Source organism: Galeopterus variegatus, unplaced genomic scaffold (assembly GCF_000696425.1).
Source record: "Galeopterus variegatus unplaced genomic scaffold, G_variegatus-3.0.2 Scaffold830, whole genome shotgun sequence".
Lineage (NCBI taxonomy): Eukaryota > Metazoa > Chordata > Mammalia > Dermoptera > Cynocephalidae > Galeopterus > Galeopterus variegatus.
The window spans coordinates 163692-184255 of NW_007726941.1; the positions used below are offsets into that span (position 1 = coordinate 163692).

Genomic DNA, 20564 nt, shown 5'->3' on the forward strand with positions numbered 1-20564 from the left:
AACAGTTGCGACAGGCACCACATGTGGCTAACAAAGCCTAAAACATTTACTATATGGACCTTTAAGAAAAAGTTTGCCAACCCCTGCATTGAAATATTTCAATGCTGGGGCCGGCCCGGTGGCGCACTGCTGCAGTGCGCCGCTTGGGAAGTGTGGCGGCGCTCCCGCCGAGGGTTCGGATCCCACATACAGACCGGCCGCTCACTGGCTGAGCGAGGTGCGGGAGCAACACCGAGGGTTGCGATCCCGTAGCCGGTCCCGGTCCGGTACGGGCGCGACACTGAGGGTTGCGATCCGCTGCCGGTCACAAAAAAAGAGACAGAAAAGGGAAAAAAAAAAAAAAAGAAATATTTCAATGCTGGGGCCGGCCCGGTGGCGCACTGCTGCAGTGCGCCGCTTGGGAAGTGTGGCGGCGCTCCCGCCGAGGGTTCGGATCCCACATACAGACCGGCCGCTCACTGGCTGAGCGAGGTGCGGGAGCAACACCGAGGGTTGCGATCCCGTAGCCGGTCCCGGTCCGGTACGGGCGCGACACTGAGGGTTGCGATCCGCTGCCGGTCACAAAAAAAGAGACAAAAAAGGAAAAAAAAAAAAAAAAGAAATATTTCAATGCTATACCAAATAAAACTTGATTTGAAAGAAAACTAAGTGAGAACACAAAAGTACAAATGACATGCTTGCTCTGATTCAGGCACTTTCAAGATCATAGTTTATTTACTATTTCAGATAAAAAGATAGTATACATATTAGAGAATCCCTTAAAATTCAACTCTAGAGTTATACACCATCTAGTACTTTTGCATTGAATGTTAACCAAAAAAATCTCTAGACACCTGAAAGCCCCACTATTAACATGAAGTATAGTAATAAAAAATTTAACATTTAATTTGTTCAATGTATATTTACATTATGAAACCAATGGTATGATCAACAGTGATAAAGAAATAGTAAAAATAAACTTTAAAAAGCAAAGGTTTATAGACTTACAATGTGCTACTTCTCATAATTGTATATAAAATATTAAAAGATAGCAGAGCTTTCTGTTACAAAATTCTTAATCATCTGGGTTGTAGTCATTACTTGCTACCAATTTACATGCAACATCTGCTAGAACTGACATTTGATATTTTCTTTCCCCAAGAAAGTGTAAAGAGATAAATGACATTTCAGAGCAGACATTAATTTAATTGTGGACAGAAAAAGAAAAAACTGTACTCAAGATTAGTACTGGTCACAAGCCTCTTCCCTATAGAAATTATAATACTAGTAAGACCAGGGGGGAAAAAAAAAAATCCAAAAAGGAGACGCATAGGCAGAGGGCCATGAACAGCACAGCTCAATAAATTCCGGAACAAATCAAACACACACCTTTTCTCTCTCCTTCAATAATGAGAGGTCTGTTTTGCCATCAAATAACAATGACTGAAGCACGTGAGGGGCACCAGGTGTACAACTAATTAAGTCTTGCAAAATACTAAGATGGGGCAGAAGTGGCCAGAAGAAGGGGCAATTTATATATAATTCAAACTATATACAGTATAACTGGAATGCAGCCCATTCCAAACTGGCTTTGTGAAACAATTGGACCTTTATGATTTAATAGTTAAAATTATAACAAGTGTAATAATACAATAGATTTACATGAGAAGCAAAATCCAAGGGGCATTTTATATTAAGTATTTGCTTTTTCAATTTAAAAATAATTTTGCTAAGTATACATCTCAACTAAGGTCTGTGTATAAAATGTCCTAATAGATACAGATACTTACCTTTGGTGAGTTGAAGGCCTTTTTGTGACTTCTGTCTGAACTGTAGGCAGAATGCTAGGTATACATGCACATGTGGGAAAACTCAAGCTGAGGTAATACAAAACTGGGCATGTCAGGAGACTGGAGGTACTTTAAAAGTCAAAGTATACCAGAAACCCAAAACAAAAACAGTGAGAATGGTGACAGGGAAAGGAATGGCAAAAGAACTTTTTTAAAAACAGAAAGAGGAAGGCCTCTCGTACCAGCAGAATCCTGCATACACACAAAAAAGAAAAAGCCACCCACCATTTCATAAAACAAAAGCCGATTATAGTGTCAGAAAGTACAAATTAGGGAAAACCAGAAAGTCTATAGAAGAAAAACTACTGGTTCACATGAGAGAAAGAAGAACGTTTCATTCTGAGCAGTTACTTGGTGAATGCTGCCACCACCGCCCATAGAACCTCGTTAGTACCAGCCTTCAGACATTCCACTTCAGGGTCTAAGTCGAGAAGCTGCCGCACTCTCTTGGTGGCTAAATCATACTGCTCATCCAGAAGAGGAGCAAAAGCATTCTCCAGGACATCCGAGGCATGGGCTAGGTAAATGAGGGCCAGCAAGCGCTTGTCCATGCGGTGAGGGTCATTCACCCATTTGTCAAGAACAGCCTCTTGTACCTTCTTGATGAGGCGCTGCTTAATGTTGTTGTTAGTGAGAGGATGTGTCGTCATGTCAAAAAGTAGGAAGTTCTGTTTCTCTGTTGTCAATACACCCTTTTCCACCAGGTTTTTAGCTAACCGTTCCCGCACATTTCTTAACTGATAATGCAATTTTAATGGATTCCACGTCTCACCTAAAAAAAAGATTTCAGAAGTCAGAGATGATGGATTCTACCTGCTAATTTTGCAAAATTTTTATTCCATTGAAACAAATGGTAAAATTTAATTTTTTTCCAGAGAAATCAAAGAAAATCCAACAATGTTCTTCTCTCTAACTAGTTCTAGTCCCTAACTAGACTATGATCCCCTTAAAGGCCAGGCCTTCAGAGTCTAAAGACCTGGCACATTCTCAGGCACATTCTCACTCAAAAAACTAAACCGAAAGTAGTCTTCAAGCCACAGTCCCCCTAGGTCTAATGTGGAATTGTGCAAAATATTAAATCATGTTCCAGCCTCCCTCCAGCTGTTGTCAAAAAGCAGCCAACAGCAAATAAATTTCTCTACTGTTAAACAATAATCTACAACAAACAGACAAAAGAAAAAAAGTTTCCAGATTAATATGTTATTCCTATAAAGCTAGGACTGCCTATTTAGGCAATGCTATTCCCTGATGACAAATAACATAAAGCTAATTCTAAGAGGCAAAAAATTTTCACATTTTTTTATTTTTTTGTCTTTTGTCTTTTTCCGTGTCCGGCAACGGATCGCAACCCTCAGCGTCGCTCCCGCGCCTCGCTCAGCCAGTGAGCGGGAACCGGTCTGTATGTGGGATCCGAACCCTCGGGCGGGAGCACCGCCACACTTCCCAAGCGGCGCACTATCCAGTGCGCCACCGGGCCGGCCCCACAATTTTAATCTTACCATTTATGCATATACCCTTTTGAAACAGAAATGATTAATATAAAACCAAATAAATTCTTCACTAAAATAGTTTTTTTTTTTCTTTATAGAAGACTGGCAGGAAATATATTAATCTTGTTTATCTTTAGGATTATGACAGTTTTTCTTTTTTGTACTTTCTGTATTTTCTAAATGATCTCCAATGAACACATAACAATTTTTATAATTAAAAAGAAATACTAGGGCCGGCCCGGTGGCGCACTGGATAGTGCGCCGCTTGGGAAGCGCGGCGGCGCTCCCGCCCGAGGGTTCGGATCCCACATACAGACCGGTTCCCGCTCACTGGCTGAGCGAGGCGCGGGAGCAACGCCGAGGGTTGCAATCCCGTTGCCGGTCCCCGGTCCGGTATGGGGGCAACACTGAGGGTTGCGATCCGTTGCCGGACACGAAAAAAGTCAAAAGACAAAAAAAAAAAAAAAAAGAAATACTATAGTAATTTCCTAAATTAGAACATGTTAAAGATCAAGCACAGGTACCTTTCTTAAATGCAAAAGCTATAAGTTGAAATTTTATAATACTGAGAGAAAACTTTAAACTGCACTGTCTATTACAGGAGCCATTAACCACATGGAGCTATTAAATTTAAATTAATAAAAAATTCAGTTCCTCAGTTGCACTAGCCACATTTCAAATAGACAATAACTATACTGACCTGGTAGCACAGGAATAGAACATTTTCATCATCACAGAAAGTTTTAGTGGATTGCCTTAAAGTTTTAAGGTGCTACCTTAAAATACACACTATTCAGTTGGCCACAGACATCATTATTTTACTATATGACTTAATACTAAAGCGTATGGAGCTATGATAGAGTAGTCAATCCTGGACCTGCCCTCTCATCATAATTAGAAATTTGGATAAAATATATGAAACAACTGTTTTCAGATGCTGGCCAAAAAGCAGCCCAGAACTGTGATCCTTGAAAGAAAACTAAGTGAGCCCTAAGATTGTCCACGCTTACTACCTGGAGGTACATCCCGGACAGCAGAGATGGAAGGAAGACCCCAGGCAGAGTGCGGCAATCACACTGCGTTAAGAAGGCCCAGATCAGAGTTCAGGGCAGCCAAGGCAGAGTACTGGAGAAAAGAGGGCTATGCAGGAAAAGGGGTCTAAAATCAGCATAGTCTCTTGAGTCTTTGGCTGAAAACTAAGCCGCGCATGTTATGAGAAACTCCGCAAGGCTAAGCAAAGAACTACTACCAGAAAGCTGAACAATTCCAAGAGTTCACACAGAACTAGGAAAAACCTGAGCACCAACTAGCCTTAGTGGAAAGGCCTTTCAGGAACACCCAGGACATTCAGAATGTAATCCAGAAGGACCACACCTTAGTAGTAGGGCTAAACTAGACTTAAAGGCCATACTAGATCTGCCATAACAAGGCTTAAAAACAAGCTGGTCCACAAGTAACTGAACTGCCTACCAAAACAAAATTCAATACTCTTTAAGAAAGACCACAAAATTCAGCACTCAACAACTCAGCACTCACAATGTCCAGCATCCAATAAAAAAAAATCACTACACTTGCAAAGAAGAAAATGTGACTCAAAACTAAGGGAAAAAAGTCAATAGAAACAGTCAACTGAACCAGAAATGACAGAGATGATGGAATAAGCAAAAAAACACTTAAAACAGCTTAAATACTTAAATTTAAAGAAAACCATGTATACAATGAAGAGAAAATGGGAGCTATTCTTTAAAAAGAATGATCGACCTCAACCTGCCATTTTGCATTTTGTGATTTACTTTATAAAACTAGGGACTTTAAATACTGCCAAAAATTAAATGATGAAGGGTTGGTACCATAAATTACTAGTAATTAATGTATAGTACCATACATAACATATACTAATACCATAAACAACTAGTAATAATTGCTAGTAATTACCTCCTGCTTTTAAGAAAAACATAACTTTTTCAAATAAGAAGGCCTGACAAATCAGAGTCCACAAAAAAATAAAAATAAAAATAAAAATAAAAACAACCACTGCATTCAATTTCCTCAGTAATTTCAAAAAGGAAAAGAGCTGAAATATATTTGGGGCCACATCTGATTTTAAAATCTAGTAGTGCGAAAGAAAAACAACTGAATAATACACATAATCCTAGTTATTTCAATTTCTGGTGTTAAGCCCACACATGTATTTGATGTTGAGAAATCAGTAGGTTACTTGATGAGACAGTATAATATAACTAGCTGTAACAGCAGACTCTTGAACCAGATTAGCTGGGTCTGAAATCCAAATTTGGTCATTTCCTAGTTGTGCAGCCTTTGCAAGACTGCTTGACCTCTGTATATCGCCATTTCCTCATCTATAAAGTGATGATAACAACTGTGTCAAGCTCATAGGGCTATTATGAGGATTAAGTGAGCTACTATTATCTATCCATGTGCAGAATCAACATTCTGACAGAATTTACAATATTTATAATGTTCTAAGAATCATACCAGGCACCAAGAAGACAAGCATTAAGTAAGATATACTTCTCTAACCCTATAGGAACTTAAAATCAAGTGAAGGAAACAGATGGATAATATCACTAACTATACTGGCTAGAATTAAATGGGAACAGGGCCATAAGAACAATATATGAACAAGTGCCCAGTGGAATAAGAAATGACTTAGGTTTAATGTTAAGGGTTATCTTTAGGAAGTTACAGGCGAAAGGACATTCAAGCTAAATCTAGAAATCCAGCAAGATTCAACGTCCTCTAAAAGGGAGAGGCACCAGCATTCCTGTCAGAAGAAACAACACAGTGTGCTGTAGACTGGATGCCCGCTCAACCTCACTAAGCTTATTCCTCAATGTACATGTTGAGGGTTGGAAATCCTATTATGGTAACTGAAAGGTGGGGTCTTGAAGAGGTGATTAGATTTTAGAGCCGCGCTGTAGTGAATGGATTAGTAATGGCAGCTCTCTCCCCCCGCCCCCGCCTGCTCTGCTCTGCCAATTTGCAATGTGCTACCCTATCATTATTGAAGTCGCCACCAAAGAAAGCCTTCACCAGATGTGTTCCCTATAGCTCAATTCTAAGATTAATTAACTATGCATATAATAATTTGTACATTATCAAAGTAGTACTATCCCCTGGCAACTCTTATAGCTAACTAGGTATTATAGCCTTAAAATGTTTATGTTGTCATAAAACCAAAATGTAGCAGAACAAATGATTCCCAAGCCACTCAAATTTATTTTACCTTACTAAGTCACATAGGGGCAACTCTTATAGCTAACTAGGTATTATAGCCTTAAAATGTTTATGTTGTCATAAAACCAAAGTGTAGCAGAACAAATGATTCCCAAGCCACTCAAATTTATTTTACCTTACTAAGTCACATAGGAAAGGAATCTATGCCTCAGAGAACTTCTTAGTCATTTATTTTCAAACAATAGGGGGGAAAAAAATCAAGTAGATTATTCTGAGACCCATAGTTAAATTTCTCTATGCAGGCCTTAAAAAACAACAAAAATCCCTCTAATCCTGCTATATGATAACTTTTTTTTTTCTTTCTCATGGAAAATACATGGGATTAACAGTTCATGACTACTGTCTATGGTATTGAAGTCATACGAAGGTTTATCCTCATCTTTAGTTAAATCATACGTATTTCAACCAATGGAACATGTAATGCTTACAAAGTTCTTCAGAGAAATTTCTTAATTCCAAAGTACAATAACTTACAGTTTAATGTTGCCATTAAAAATGAGAAGACTCTAAACACAGACCCACCTTTTTAAGGTGTTCCATTTACAACTGGACCTTTTTAAGGGTAATCATTTCTGCCACAGAGGAAGTAATAAAAAGGGACCCAGCCATCACCTTTTTTTGTAGCAATTCCCTGGAAGAGGGCAAAACCCTGTGTGCTCACTCCAACAAAAAATAGATTATTCAGATCTCCTCAGATATTTGAAAAAATGAAGAAATCCCATAAGCAGACGGTTGAAACAGTATGGGAAATACCCCAAATGTTAATAGTATTTGTAGTATACAAAAAAAAGTACAATTGAATAACTGAGTGGTCAAAGTATCTTGTTATCCTGAAATTTCTTGCTTTTGATTTTAAAAGAATTAAATTAAGTGAAATCCAAACAATAAAGACATCCCTGAGTTTGGCATAATCAAGACACCAGTATAAATTGGGATGGGAGAAGGGTAGATATATTATTAGTGAAGAGAAGATATAATACAGGTTTAATCTATACTAGCTACCAAACATTTAGCTGCTTCAATTTAAAAATACGGAATACCTTTTAAACGCTTTGTAATAAATGTTTGATGAATGAATAGTGCTTGAATTCCTAGGTTAAAAGAATCCATGAACAACAGGTCCACACTATTATTCATCAGTCCCTAAGTTACTCTACGTATGTGAAAAAGACTTAGTAAGTTACACAAGCAAATTTAAAATGTACAGAATTTATTTATAGTTCATTTTTTTGTCCAGAAAATTGTGAGAAGTATAAATGAAGAAGAAAAGTTCTTCAAAGGTTATTTATGTCCACTGCCCAGCAATCACTTCAGTGGAGAATAACATACTGACAAGTACCTAAATAATCACTGCAAAGAACTTCCTTGACATCACGTTACAAAACTAAAAGCAGCTTTGTTCGTAAATTTATCAGCCTATTGACACCTTATGACCAAACTGACCGAGCACATGCCTTAAGATTTCAGAAAGCCAGAAACTATCCTTAAAAAGTTTAAAGACTACTGTTTTTAAAGTCTTTGCTTCAAATATATATATACTTACTAATTTTTCTAATTAATAAATAATATAGACAATGTTTAAAATTTGTTAATAGTTTTAACATGCATATATGTACAGTATAAATATTAATAAAATGAGCCCCTGGATATCCCCTACCCCGGGTAGTGAAAACTTTCTTTAGTAAAACATTCTTTGGTTTAATGGCATTCTTTATTTTTATATTAGAAGCCTCCTGTGTGCTGTCTCTGCCTCAGAGGTAACCATCAGATGACCTGTCAATCATTCTGTTCTTTCCCTCAACGATGCAGTACAGTATATAGTTTTGAAAACCATGCAGCAAGCACAGACTTAGCTGTGTCAGATCAGACTCACCAATTTTACCACCACCTCTAATCCCTCTGAACAGGAACACTTCCCTCTTTATGTCTCACTCTAACCCTTCAAAGGCCTAATCCAATGTCCACTTTCTTCCTCAAACTACTGAAGTTCCCAAGGATTTCTTTTTTCTGAACTAATGAACTTTCAGAGAACCACATTTTTAAACTCTAATCTGTTATGAAATTATTAGACATACACAACTGTTCCCCAAATGGATTTTAAGATTCTTTCAGTCTTTAAATACCTCCTTTTCTTTTTTAAGTTTCATAGCACCTATGTCAATATTGGTGCAATAACTGGTATTTGATAACTACATACTATCTTAAAACAACTAAAAATTTGAAAAATTTTAAGAATCAGCAAGCTGGCCACAGAACTGTACTTAAAAATGCTTAAAATGGTAAATGTTACATTATATATTTTGTCACAATAAAAAAAAATTTTTTTTTTAATAAGTAAGCTGTTATCTTGGCACTTTCACTAGGTGGAAAGCATGTATTTTCTTAATTTAAAAGAAATATGTTTTTCTCCTTCTACTCTATATCCCCTTCTTTTATGCTAAAATGGCAGTTCATTTCCAATAAATGTCAAGAACAAGCAACTGAAGTGCTACAGGCAATGTCCTGGATTGACATAAAACTCTCAGAATATTGTTTTAAAAAAAAACAACAAGGGGGCCGGCCCAGTGGCACACTGGATAGTGCACCGCTTGGGAAGCGCGGCGGTGCTCCCGCCCGAGGGTTCGGATCCCACATACAGACCGGTTCCCGCTCACTGGCTGAGCGAGGCGCGGGGGCAACACCGAGGGTTGCAATCCCGTTGCCGGTCCCCGGTCTGGTACGGGGGCAACACTGAGGGCTGCGATCCATTGCCGGACACGGAAAAAGACAAAAGACAAAAAAAAAAAAAAACAAGAAACACTTGCTAAGTATTAGCCTCATGTTTTACCCAAATTCCTAATCCAGATGAATACACTTCTACCAAATCCTAATTGTATTTAAACACTTTTCACTGCTAAATCAGGTGGAAACAGTGCAACAGCAGCCCAAGTTTAGAACCAAGTTCAGTCAGCATTTATATTGATTAGCTTCATTCATAAAATATTACTTGACAGGTAAATTTAAGAAGTATACAGTCATCTTAAATGTTGAGATTCAACCCCCTGGCGTGCCAAACTAATTTTTGGTATATAAACTGTCAAAGGAAATCTGGTGGTCTAAGATATATATTAAACCAAAGCCCAATGTGCCATCAGCAACGTTTATGAGTAAACGTATGAAAAAATCTCCATACTGCTAGGTAGCACCGAAGTGGCTATCAATAACAAGAGAATTAAGGTATAACCTGCTGCATTCCATAAAAAGAATCTTTAGCACTGCAACTTTTACTACTGAAAAAGTAACTGCAACTTTGGGAAACGCTTCTTTTGGCCAGTTGGGTATCTAATTACAAATTCTAATTTGTACCACCAGAACCAGTAATGAGTCAACACTGACAATACACCATGAGAATAACCCAAATTTTTTATCTAAAAAAAAATTACATTTGCTAACACTGAATTTACGAAGTTAACATTAATGCCCTGAGTCTATGTTAGATGGCTGCATGTCACTGACAGGCATAAATGGAAAGCTAACCCAGAAAGAACAATGCATTGAGCATTGTGGTGTATTATACTGATATGTGCTGATTAGGTGATTTGTAGATTATATAAACTAGTTTTAACTAAACAAACTCTCATCAAGTAGACAAAGTAATTTCTAAAAATTTTCATACAAGAAACTGCAATTGAAGACAATACAAATATATCACAAACACAAAGGGAGGGAAAGGGTAGAGTTAAAGTTTCTCTTACTCAATGAGATAAAAAGATCTTGTATCAGATCTACAAGAGGGTTGTAAAACAAAAATCCAAAATTAACAACAACCTTGTGAATAAATGTATATTATCTATTAGTAAAAAAGAATGACCTTGCCCTAAATGTAAAGGACCCATTAGTTAAGAATGGAGCATAAGTATTCAATTTTTAAATAAATATAAAAGCAAAAATCTTTCACTGACAGAAGAATATCCTCATAATAGGATTATTTTAGAAACTGCTTATTTCTGAGAAAACTGACATCATGTTAATTACCAATCTCTGATAACATCCGGTTGTTTTTAGAATATGTTTTGAACATGAGATGAAATGACAATAAATGTATGCAGAAGCTATGTTTTACATAACAAGAGAGAGAAAGAAGAACAAGATAGGTTCCATACTCAAGGTGCTTCCCATCTAGGAAATCAGACAAATACACAAATAACTTTAACATAAATGTCATAATCACTAATGCTGTCAATGAAATTTTTCAAGTTCTCCTCCCTAGGGTTGCACTTCACTGTCTCCTTGAAGTTAGGGGAGGCCAGGTGATTTGCTCTGACCATTGAAACAACGTGTTATTTGTGAGCAGAAACTTAATAGCCTGAGTAATCTGCTATGCTCTTCCTCCTTTCATGATAGTGACTGACATTGCTCCAGATGGTGGCAGCTCCATCTGCCTGGCTGGCAGAGTGAGAATCAAGTGGCCTGTGACTGACTGACAGCCTGAGTGAAAAATACACTGTTGTTTTAAGCTATCGACATTTTGGGGTTATTACCCCGGCTTAAACTAGCCTATCGAGGATACGGCAGTGTGTGGTAATTTTGATAAAGAATGATGGGAGCTCTAAGAACGAATATCACACCTCATTCAATATCTGCTCGGTCTTGTTAAAGAGGATAAAATTTTATAAAAACCATTATTTTCCCCACTCAGTGACTGATAACTTTCAAGTATGCCTAAATAATTAAACAAGCTTCTGGCTATTTGCATAAGTTCCTTTCAGAAGGATTTTAAACTTCTACATAATAAGAATTGAGTTTTTAGTTTATACACAGCAGCTTACCACTAAGTAATTCAATCCAGTTCTGGACTGTTTCTGGAGGTTGAGTCTCCTTAACATGTTTTAGAGCTTCATCAAGAAGAACATCACCTGTTGGAGCATCCGACTTACAGATTACCTAAAATGTAAGCAATAAGAATAAAATGATCCACTGATGCCTTTTTTATGACTCAATCCCATTAAGTGAAAAACAATTATGCAAACAATTATTGTACTTAAAGCCCCAAGTGTTCATGTACTATCAAAATTCAGATTTTAAATTAATTCTGTGTTAAAAAAATACAATATTTAACCTAACCAGACTAGCTATAATCATAAACAAAAATGAAGCTACTGTGCAATAATTAGTATAGAAAATGCTAGGACAGTTTATACTCACTGTAAACACCATTCACTGCTGAAACTTAAGCTATTTGATCCAGAAAATCATTTTTTAAATATTATTATTAGTTCCAGAAAGAAATTCAATTATATGTAAGAATTCAGTATCTGATAAAGGTGGCACTTCACATCACTGGAGACATGAAATTTTTCAGTAAATGTCATTAAATCAACTGGCTAACAAATTGGGAGCAAAAATTGACTTGGCTCTTCTGAGCTTATATCACAATAAAAGATAAAGACTTAAACAGAAAATATAATTTTGGGGGTGAGAATGGTTATATTTTAAAAATCGCCACCAGTAGCAGAAACCTTAAAGAAAATAGCAAGAGAGGGCTGGCCCGTGGCTCACTTGGGAGTGTGTGGTGCTGATAACACTAACGCCACAGATTCAAATCCCTATATAGGGATGGCCAGTTAGCTCACTTTGGAGAGCATGGTGCTGACAACGCCAAGTCAAGGGTTAAGATCCCCTTACTGGTCATCTTTTAAAAAAAAAAAAGAAAAGAAAAAGAAAGAAAATAGCAAGATGTTTGATAACATAAAATTTTTAAATAATGTGAATTTTTTTAAAAAAAATTTATTGAGATATAGAACCCATCTTAGGAATAGAAAAATCCAGAGGAAAGGATGGGTGAGGAAAATGCTATACTGCTTCACTCATGTTGTTGGCTAAGTCACAAATTTCTTGTGGAAATCCTATAATATCAAAATTCAATCTGTTATATTACTTTACAATATTAGCTATTAAAATGTTATGAAATTTAACAATACTGCCTTTAAAATGTGACAGTCCTCTCTTAAATTTGTCCTCAACAAAGTGTCCTTTATATTCTAGCTCAATCTTAGAAAAGGTTAAAAAAAATACATACAATATCTATGAGACACCATAACCTAATAGAAATATAATAAGAACCACAATGCAAGCCACAAATCTATTCTTAAATTTTCTAGTAGTTATATTTAAAAAGAAAAAGTGAAATTAATTTTATATATTTGATGTAACCAAAATCAGCCAAAATATTAATACGTAATATTTAAAAATTGAGATTTTTTTCCCCCATACTAACTCTTCAAAAATTAAGTGCATGTTTTTATTCACATATGTCTCAATTTGCACTAGCTACTTTTCAAGTGCTCCAATGTCTGGCTCATGGACAGGCACATGTGGCTAGTGGCTACCATGTTAGACAGTACGGATACAGAACATTTTCATCATGGAAGAAAGTTCCATTGGACAGTGCTATTCTAAACCATACTTTCAGCAGAGGACGAGAGAGCAAGGAAAAAAAAAAAAGGAGAACCTCATGAGAAAAAGTTATATGTCTATATATTGTGGCCATGCCACCACTTCTTACTTCCCACTTAGTCCTTATATCCACTGCAATCTGGCCTCAACAACCACCTCATGCACACCCACCTTGAGACAGGTCTTACATCAGGGTCACAATAACCTGGGTATAGGTGGATCACCTTTTTCTTATAAAAATTCTATTTCCTAAATCTCAAGCAAATGTATTCTTTTTCTCCATCACCTTTGCCATTATTCTAGTCTACCTAATCTGGTTCTCTTTCATCTGGATTAATTTAAGTCTCCTAACTAATTTTCCTAAGCTAGTTTTAGCACTTTCCAATCCATTCTCCTCACTAATCTTTCTAAAAGGCAAATCTTATCATGACATTCCATCTACTTCTGTTTAAAACTCTTCAATGACTCATATAATAAGTTCTAAACTCCTTTAAAAATATCAGTAATAAGTTGGGTCACAAATAACTATGCTCTATCCAAACATATAATTTCTATTTAGGTTACTGGTTTTTTGGTGGGTGGGGGTGGAGTTATCCCTAAATACGAACAGATAATCAAGGATGATACCATTTGAAGGAAAGCCTCGAGAACAGAAGAGACCAAAAGAGAGAAAAAATAAGAACTCTAAAGAAACAGAGATAATACAGATAAAGGAAATTTTCATGAGACCTGTATTCCTCAGAGATCTAAAAGAAGATATTACATCCATAAAATAAGAAACCACAATAAAGAACAAGAAAGTGCTTATGGAAATAAAAAACATTAGAGCCGCAATAAAATACTCCAGAGGGTTACAAGATAACCCTTTAAGAGTAGACAAGAAGATAAGAATAGCCAAGAAGTCCACATCCAACTTACAGTGTTCTAGAAAAATGGAGAGAAGACACCAGAAATACAAGAAAATTTTTCCAAAACCAAAAGATACACCTTTCCAGATTGACAAAACCCACACATAATGAATTAAAAATGACATATTACACAATTTCAGATACCAGTGATAACAGAAGATCCCAAATGCTTCCAGAGAGAAAAAACAAATATCACACAAAGAATGGAAATCAGAAGGGCACTACACTTCAACAGCAACTCTGTATACTAGAAGACAATGGAGAAATTCCTTCAAAATTCTGCAGGAAAATAAATTAAATCCAACATTCTAGTCTCAGCCAAACTGTCAAGTAAAAGTGAGGTATAACAAAGGTATTTTCAGGTATGTAGAGTGCCAAAACCGTTTCTTCCCAAAAAGATGGAAGGAAAAATGAGATCCAGGAAACAGCAGATTGAAAGCAATAAAAATGTGACAGGAAGTCCCAGAATGACAGCTGTGCTATAGAACCAGAGATAACCATCCAGACTGTCGAATCTGATGTATCTAAACATTTGAAAATTAATAATGATCATTTTTCTCTGATGAAGCATTTAACAAAAAAGTAAGATACCTACATAGAAAATTGAAAGAAAAAAAAAGAATTATTGACTCCGGGGGGGGGGGGGGGGAAAAAAAAAGGAAAAAATAAAAAAAAAAAAAAAAATTTTGCGCCCGGGGGGGGGGGGGGGGAAAAAAAAAGGAAAAAATAAAAAAAAAAAAAAAAATTTTGCGCCCGGGGGGGGGGGGGGGGAAAAAAAAAGGAAAAAATAAAAAAAAAAAAAAAAATTTTGCGCCCGGGGGGGGGGGGGGGGAAAAAAAAAGGAAAAAATAAAAAAAAAAAAAAAAATTTTGCGCCCGGGGGGGGGGGGGGGGGGGGGGGGGGATACAAGAAAGGAAAATATTATAAGAATATACTTTATGCAGAAAACAATATCAACATAGTTGTAATAATATAAACAATCATTACTGTTTTGCCAAAATTTTCTGGAATAATTCGATTAGAAAGATTGGAGGGCAGGGAGTAGTAAGTAGGAGAGCCAATATTCATCTATTCTAATAGAAAGTAAACAGTGTCTCAAACTGACATATCAAGAGATAGCAGTGGGGCTGGCCAGTTAGCTCAACTGGTTAGAGCATGGTGTTATAACATCAAGGTCAAGGGTACAGATCCCTGTACCAGCCAGCCTCCAAAAAAAAAAGAATAACTAAGAATGACAGTGAACTGAATGGTGGCCCCCCAAAAGCGTGCAAGTCCTAATCCCCAAAACCTTATTTGAGAAAAGGGTCTTTACAGATGACATTAAGTTAAAGATCACAAGATAAGATCATTTTGGAATTATCTATGTGGGCCTTAAAAGTGATGACAATACAAAGGGGAAGACAATGTAAAGACAGAGCAGAGATGGATGAGGTCAGAAGCCAGGCAACACCTGAAGCAACCTGAAGCTGGAAAAGGTAAGGAACAGAATCTCCCTTGGAGCCTTCAAAGAGAACACAGCACAGTTTGATTTCAGACCTCTGGCCAAACAGAACTGAGAGAGAATAAATTTCTGTTGTTTTAAGCCACCAAGATGGTGGTAATTTATTAAGGCAGACCTAGGAAGCTAATACAAGGACTGAAAATGGTTGCCTTCCAGGAACAGAACTAAAGAATGAGGAAGGGTGGGCAAAAGACTGCTATTTTCTGTCAGTAAAGTTTGATTTTACACTGTTATATGAGGGTAATTCCAAAAGTTCATAGAATTAAAAGTTAATACAAATCTTTCTGCAAATTTTTTGAAAATCCCTTATAATCATAATCATCTTAATAAAACCAACAATCACTTTTAAATTAGCAAATTAAGTCATATTAGAGTATTTTTCCAAAATACCTATCAACTACCTAGTTAAGATCACTCAGACTAAGAGAGTGAAATAACAAGCTCATGCAGGCAGGGAACATGTCTCTCTTGGTCACCACTGAATCCCCAGGGTCTAGCACAGTGCATGGTGCACTTAAGTACTAATAAATATATGATGAATGAATAAATGGACAAAAGAATGAACAATCAATAGATATTGTTGACAAATAATACAAAACTGGTTCTTATTCCCACAAAAAAGATCCAATATCAAAATCTTTTCAATTTAGGTCAGGGTCCTATCACATTAATGTAAAATTATGTACAATTACTATAATTAGTTGTAACCTGTGTATATATTTCATTGATAACTATAATGGCAGCTTTTTAAGGGTTTTCCCCCCCATAAATAACTATGGTTGCACAGTAATATGAAATAAAAATTATATTTTACTTTATTATATAGTTATCTAAAATGGTAATTTTTTAAAACTAATCTCATGCCAGCTCACTTAACTTGACTTTAAATAGCTAGATTTAAATTTAAAATCTCATGCAGAATATTTTCTAGTATGCCAAGTTTACTTTCTGCATGTAACTATTAAGAATACATTAATGGGACTGGCCGGTTAGCTCAGTTGTTTAGAGCTTGATGTTACAACACCAAGGTCAAGGGTTCAGATCCTAATACTGGCCAGCCAACAAAACAAACAAACAAAAAAGAATACATTAATAGCTTTCTTTCCTACAGGATCATTACTTTCTATAAAATACCAATCCAAAAATGTTCAGTTCTGACCTAAAACTTTTGGATTCATTAATACACAGTATTAAGGAAAAAAGTTTTGAAACACCATGCCCCTAAAGAAACAAAATGATATCTTGGAAGAAAAACAGTCTTGAATATTTGAGATTAAGGTTGAATTTAAAAATTCTAAAAACTAGCCAATAATACCTCTATGATACCAGAGAAGTAACTTCACAGTAAAGACAACAGAGTTCTTAAATTCACAGTCTGATAAAAAGATCAACAGCTTTGGGGCAGTTAATTTGCATAGTAACACTTTTGATTTGGGGAGGGTTTTTTTTTATGTCAAGTCTTCAAAAATTACGACGTTCAGAAGCAGTAAATGAAGTCTGAAATCCTTCTGAATATGTAAGATGCAGTGGCCAGTGAACCTAACAATGAATTACATTATTCATTATATATACAAAGAACCAGGAAACCAAGAAAGCAAAAAGGATATGGAAACATAATTCAATAGAAATAACTTTAAAATCAACTTCCAATTTTTGAAAGTATTAGTAAAAACATTCTTCATTTTAAGCAGTACAAACTCTTTAAAAAAGGATACTGTTCATACTCCTCTTACCTTTCTTGTTAATAGACTTTTACGTCTCATTCCACAAGCCTCTAGTTGTAACCTTCCTCTCAATGCTAATTCAATTAACATACAGCCACGCAATCCAGACGATATACAGTCATTCCAAAATGACGTGTAACCCTATTTTTTAAAAAAGAAAGAAAACAAAATAGCTAATTTACCTTGAATTCAGATAAAAAAAATAGAACTATTTTTAGCCAAAGTCCATTTTGGTGCCTTTCACCTTTTATGTCTTTCCGCAATAAAATACTGAAAAAATACAGGGGCTTATTATCTTTTCACCAGTTATCCTTACGTACAGAAAACAACAAATAACTTTGGAGGTCAGATGTTTAGAAATATAACATAATTCGTACTTTACTAAACTATGTGTTTATCAGGCTCTTTCAGATTGCAAACTCCAGGAACACTCTCAGTTAACCTCAGACTACGGTGATTTATTTTTAGGATATGTTGGCAAATTGTAGCCAATTTGGACTCATGGAGAATTAGAACCATCACTCATTCACTGCTGTTTATGATAAAAACACAAGGTTAACTTTGGAAGAACGTATTAGAAAAACACTCATAAGGGCCAATGAATAAAACATTCAGACTGGCCCCAAGAGACAAAATGTAAGGGTAGCATTCAAGGTGGAAGAACAGTCAGACATAAGACAGGTCAACCAGCATCACCAAATGAAGTCAGGACAGTCTTTGAGAGCAAATAAATGGAGTTGTCCAAATTATAAAGACACGATTTTGCCAACAAGGTTGCCAGCTATCAATTTAAGACACCTAGCTCTTATGAGAAAGCAGAAGCTATAAATCATGGTTAAGGCTCTGAACAAGGTAACATGTAATTTTGGTAGGAGGGAGAGCATGCCAATCAAATCTCTGAAGAACAGAGGGCCCAAGATTAGGGAGGCCTGGACCCTTGGATCTGGCACTTTTCCCATGTCAGTTCTGGTACCTTGCCAGGTCAGAGTGGTCAGCTTGTATTTCAGAAAATGACTGACCATCTGGGTCCATGGAACTTCATTATTGATACAGGGATGTAAATTAGCCTCACGAAGCTACACTTGAGAATGAGAGTTTTGGGGGAATGAGAATTTAGATTAAGGGAGCCACAAGGAGAAAAACAAAAATATCAGTTTAAAGAAGCCAACTGAAATGTGAGATATGAGGCAGGGGAACCAGATACTGACAGGATTTGAGGAGATCCTTTTAAACTTAGTAAGTATTAGGGGTCTGATCAAATTAAGATTACCAGAGATTTAACAAAGTGGCTAATAAAAACAGTAATGTATAGAGGTTAGATAAAAATCCACGGCTTGTGTATCCATGACAATTAAAATCCTAGGAAACCTGGGAATGGATCCTACATGATATTACAGTTACAGGGCTGGCTGGTTAGATCAGTTGGTTAGCGCATGGTGCCTGCCGATAACACCAAGCTCCCAGGTTCAATCACTGTACTGGCCAGCCACAAAAAAAAGAAAAAGAAAGAAATTAAAGTTACAGATGTCTGACTTTGACTGGCCTGGACATATAGATGGAGTTCTTAGTGAACCTCTACAAACAACAGAGTACACCTCATGAAGCAGTAACAGACGTGGACAGCCCTACAGCTTGGAAATTCCAGCTGAACAGTACTTAGAAGCTTACAGTTGATATAGTAAAGGACTAAATATGTCTCAATCGCAACTGCTACCAAGGTAACGGCATACCCGGAGATATTAGCAAAACAGGGTCTTTGATAATAGACTCTAGAGATCTACATTTAGTAAATGGCTTTGGGTATTACCACTGAAAGACACATGCTTAAATAGAACTGAATTCACATGGGAAAGTAGATGAGTAGACAGACAGTTCTGCAACAAAGCTTCTGGGACTCACCAGCAATATTCCAAAGATAATTGAAGCCAACAAAGACATACCAAGCAACAGAACAGTCCAGTATACTGATGATCTCCTGCTAAAATCCACATTATAAAAGCATGATCAAGAATTAACTAATGGGGAGAGAGGTATAGAAGAGGTTTTTAAAATGCAGAGTTGAATAAAAATGAAAAGATATAACTGGATCAGATGGCAATGCGACATTTGGGAATTAACTATCTTAGGGGGCAAAGCAGTAGACTGGAAGACAGCCAAGTAAATTTGGTCATGACCCAGGCCTGCACGGTTCTGCATTGAATCCATGTCACAATACAGTGAAACAGAGCACACACTGGCAGGGGAACTACTTACAAAGTCAGAAGCAGGATCACCAACTTGGCCTTGCCAAATGCTGAGGAGCCCTTTAATATTTTATTTCCTTTTTTGTTGTTGTTGGGGGGAAGCAGGGGGCACGGCTGCCAGTATGCAGATCCAAACCTTTAACCTTGGTGTTATAACACCGAGCTCTAACCAAATGAGCTAACCAGCCAGCCCTGATCTTTTAATTTTTAACTAATGCTAACCTTAATACTATATATTTCATCAATTCCAAAACATACATTTTTATAGCTTAGTATTTCTGAAATTGGGGTGCACTTTTAAACATATGACTCCTTAAAATGATATATCAAAGTACAGGTATTGAGCTAACTTAAACACACAGAAGAGAGAAAAGACCTGTGGCATAGGCCTCGCAGGTGCATAGCAGTGGAGAGATGAACTAGGGCCCATCCTGTCAGTTACTGGAGAGTACTTAAAGCTTGGTACAAGATTGGGTGATTGAATGTCCAGATCTAGTCATGCCCGTCAAACTGCCTGACTTTTCAGTAAGGACAATTTTATAAGGGCAGGTCAAAAACAACCACACTGCCCAGAAGACAAACCACTACTCTCTAAGAAACAATTACAAGAACCTGTAGTCTAGGCGGGATGGTTATATATTCAGGGCACAAATGTGTCTGTGCCCCAGCAAAAATCTTACATCCTACCTATCAAGCAGAGCAAAGCAGCAAATTTAACAATGGTAATTAAGTGTCCTTGCAATGTGATTTCTGCCCAGTACTGTGAATGTCAAAGTGAAGAAATTCATTGAAGCACAGGTAAATGGTGGGAGTAACTATGACTCTCTTAAGGTGGCCAAATGCCCCATGATCGAATTAGTGATGTGCAGAATGGATAAACAAGATTCCCACTGTCCCAACCAACCATCCTGCAAAACCACAGCCAACGGAACAGGCTTGGCACAACTGACAGTATGATGATGGCCAGTCCCTGTTGAGCTTGACTGTAGTGCGGCATGGTGATGAGAGGTGAAGAATAAGTGGGAGGCCCCTGGCACCCTCCCCCCGTTTCCACAGGAGGGAGCAGGGGTCTGCTGGCTTTTTTGCAGGCCGCCAGTGAAATATCACTACTCTTATTTTTTCTCTGACCCAGTAAGGGAGGTTGGGGAGTGTGTGTGGGTGGGGGGGGGGGGGGGC

The 20564-nt window shown here is 37.0% G+C and overlaps 1 protein-coding gene across 1 annotated transcript in view; it reads right to left on the minus strand.

Moving 5' to 3' along the window:
• Nucleotides 1-686: 686 nt before the first annotated feature.
• The window catches only part of GOLPH3 (golgi phosphoprotein 3 (coat-protein)), a 37952-nt gene continuing 18074 nt past the window's right edge, over nt 687-20564 (minus strand). The window contains exons 2-4 of the mRNA XM_008572752.1: nt 17155-17286; nt 11386-11500; nt 687-2601 (exon numbers count right to left, since the gene is read on the minus strand). Coding sequence (XP_008570974.1) covers nt 2177-2601; nt 11386-11500; nt 17155-17235 — 621 coding nt within the window. The 5' untranslated portion in view covers nt 17236-17286 and the 3' untranslated portion in view covers nt 687-2176. The remainder of the gene's footprint in view (nt 2602-11385; nt 11501-17154; nt 17287-20564) is intronic.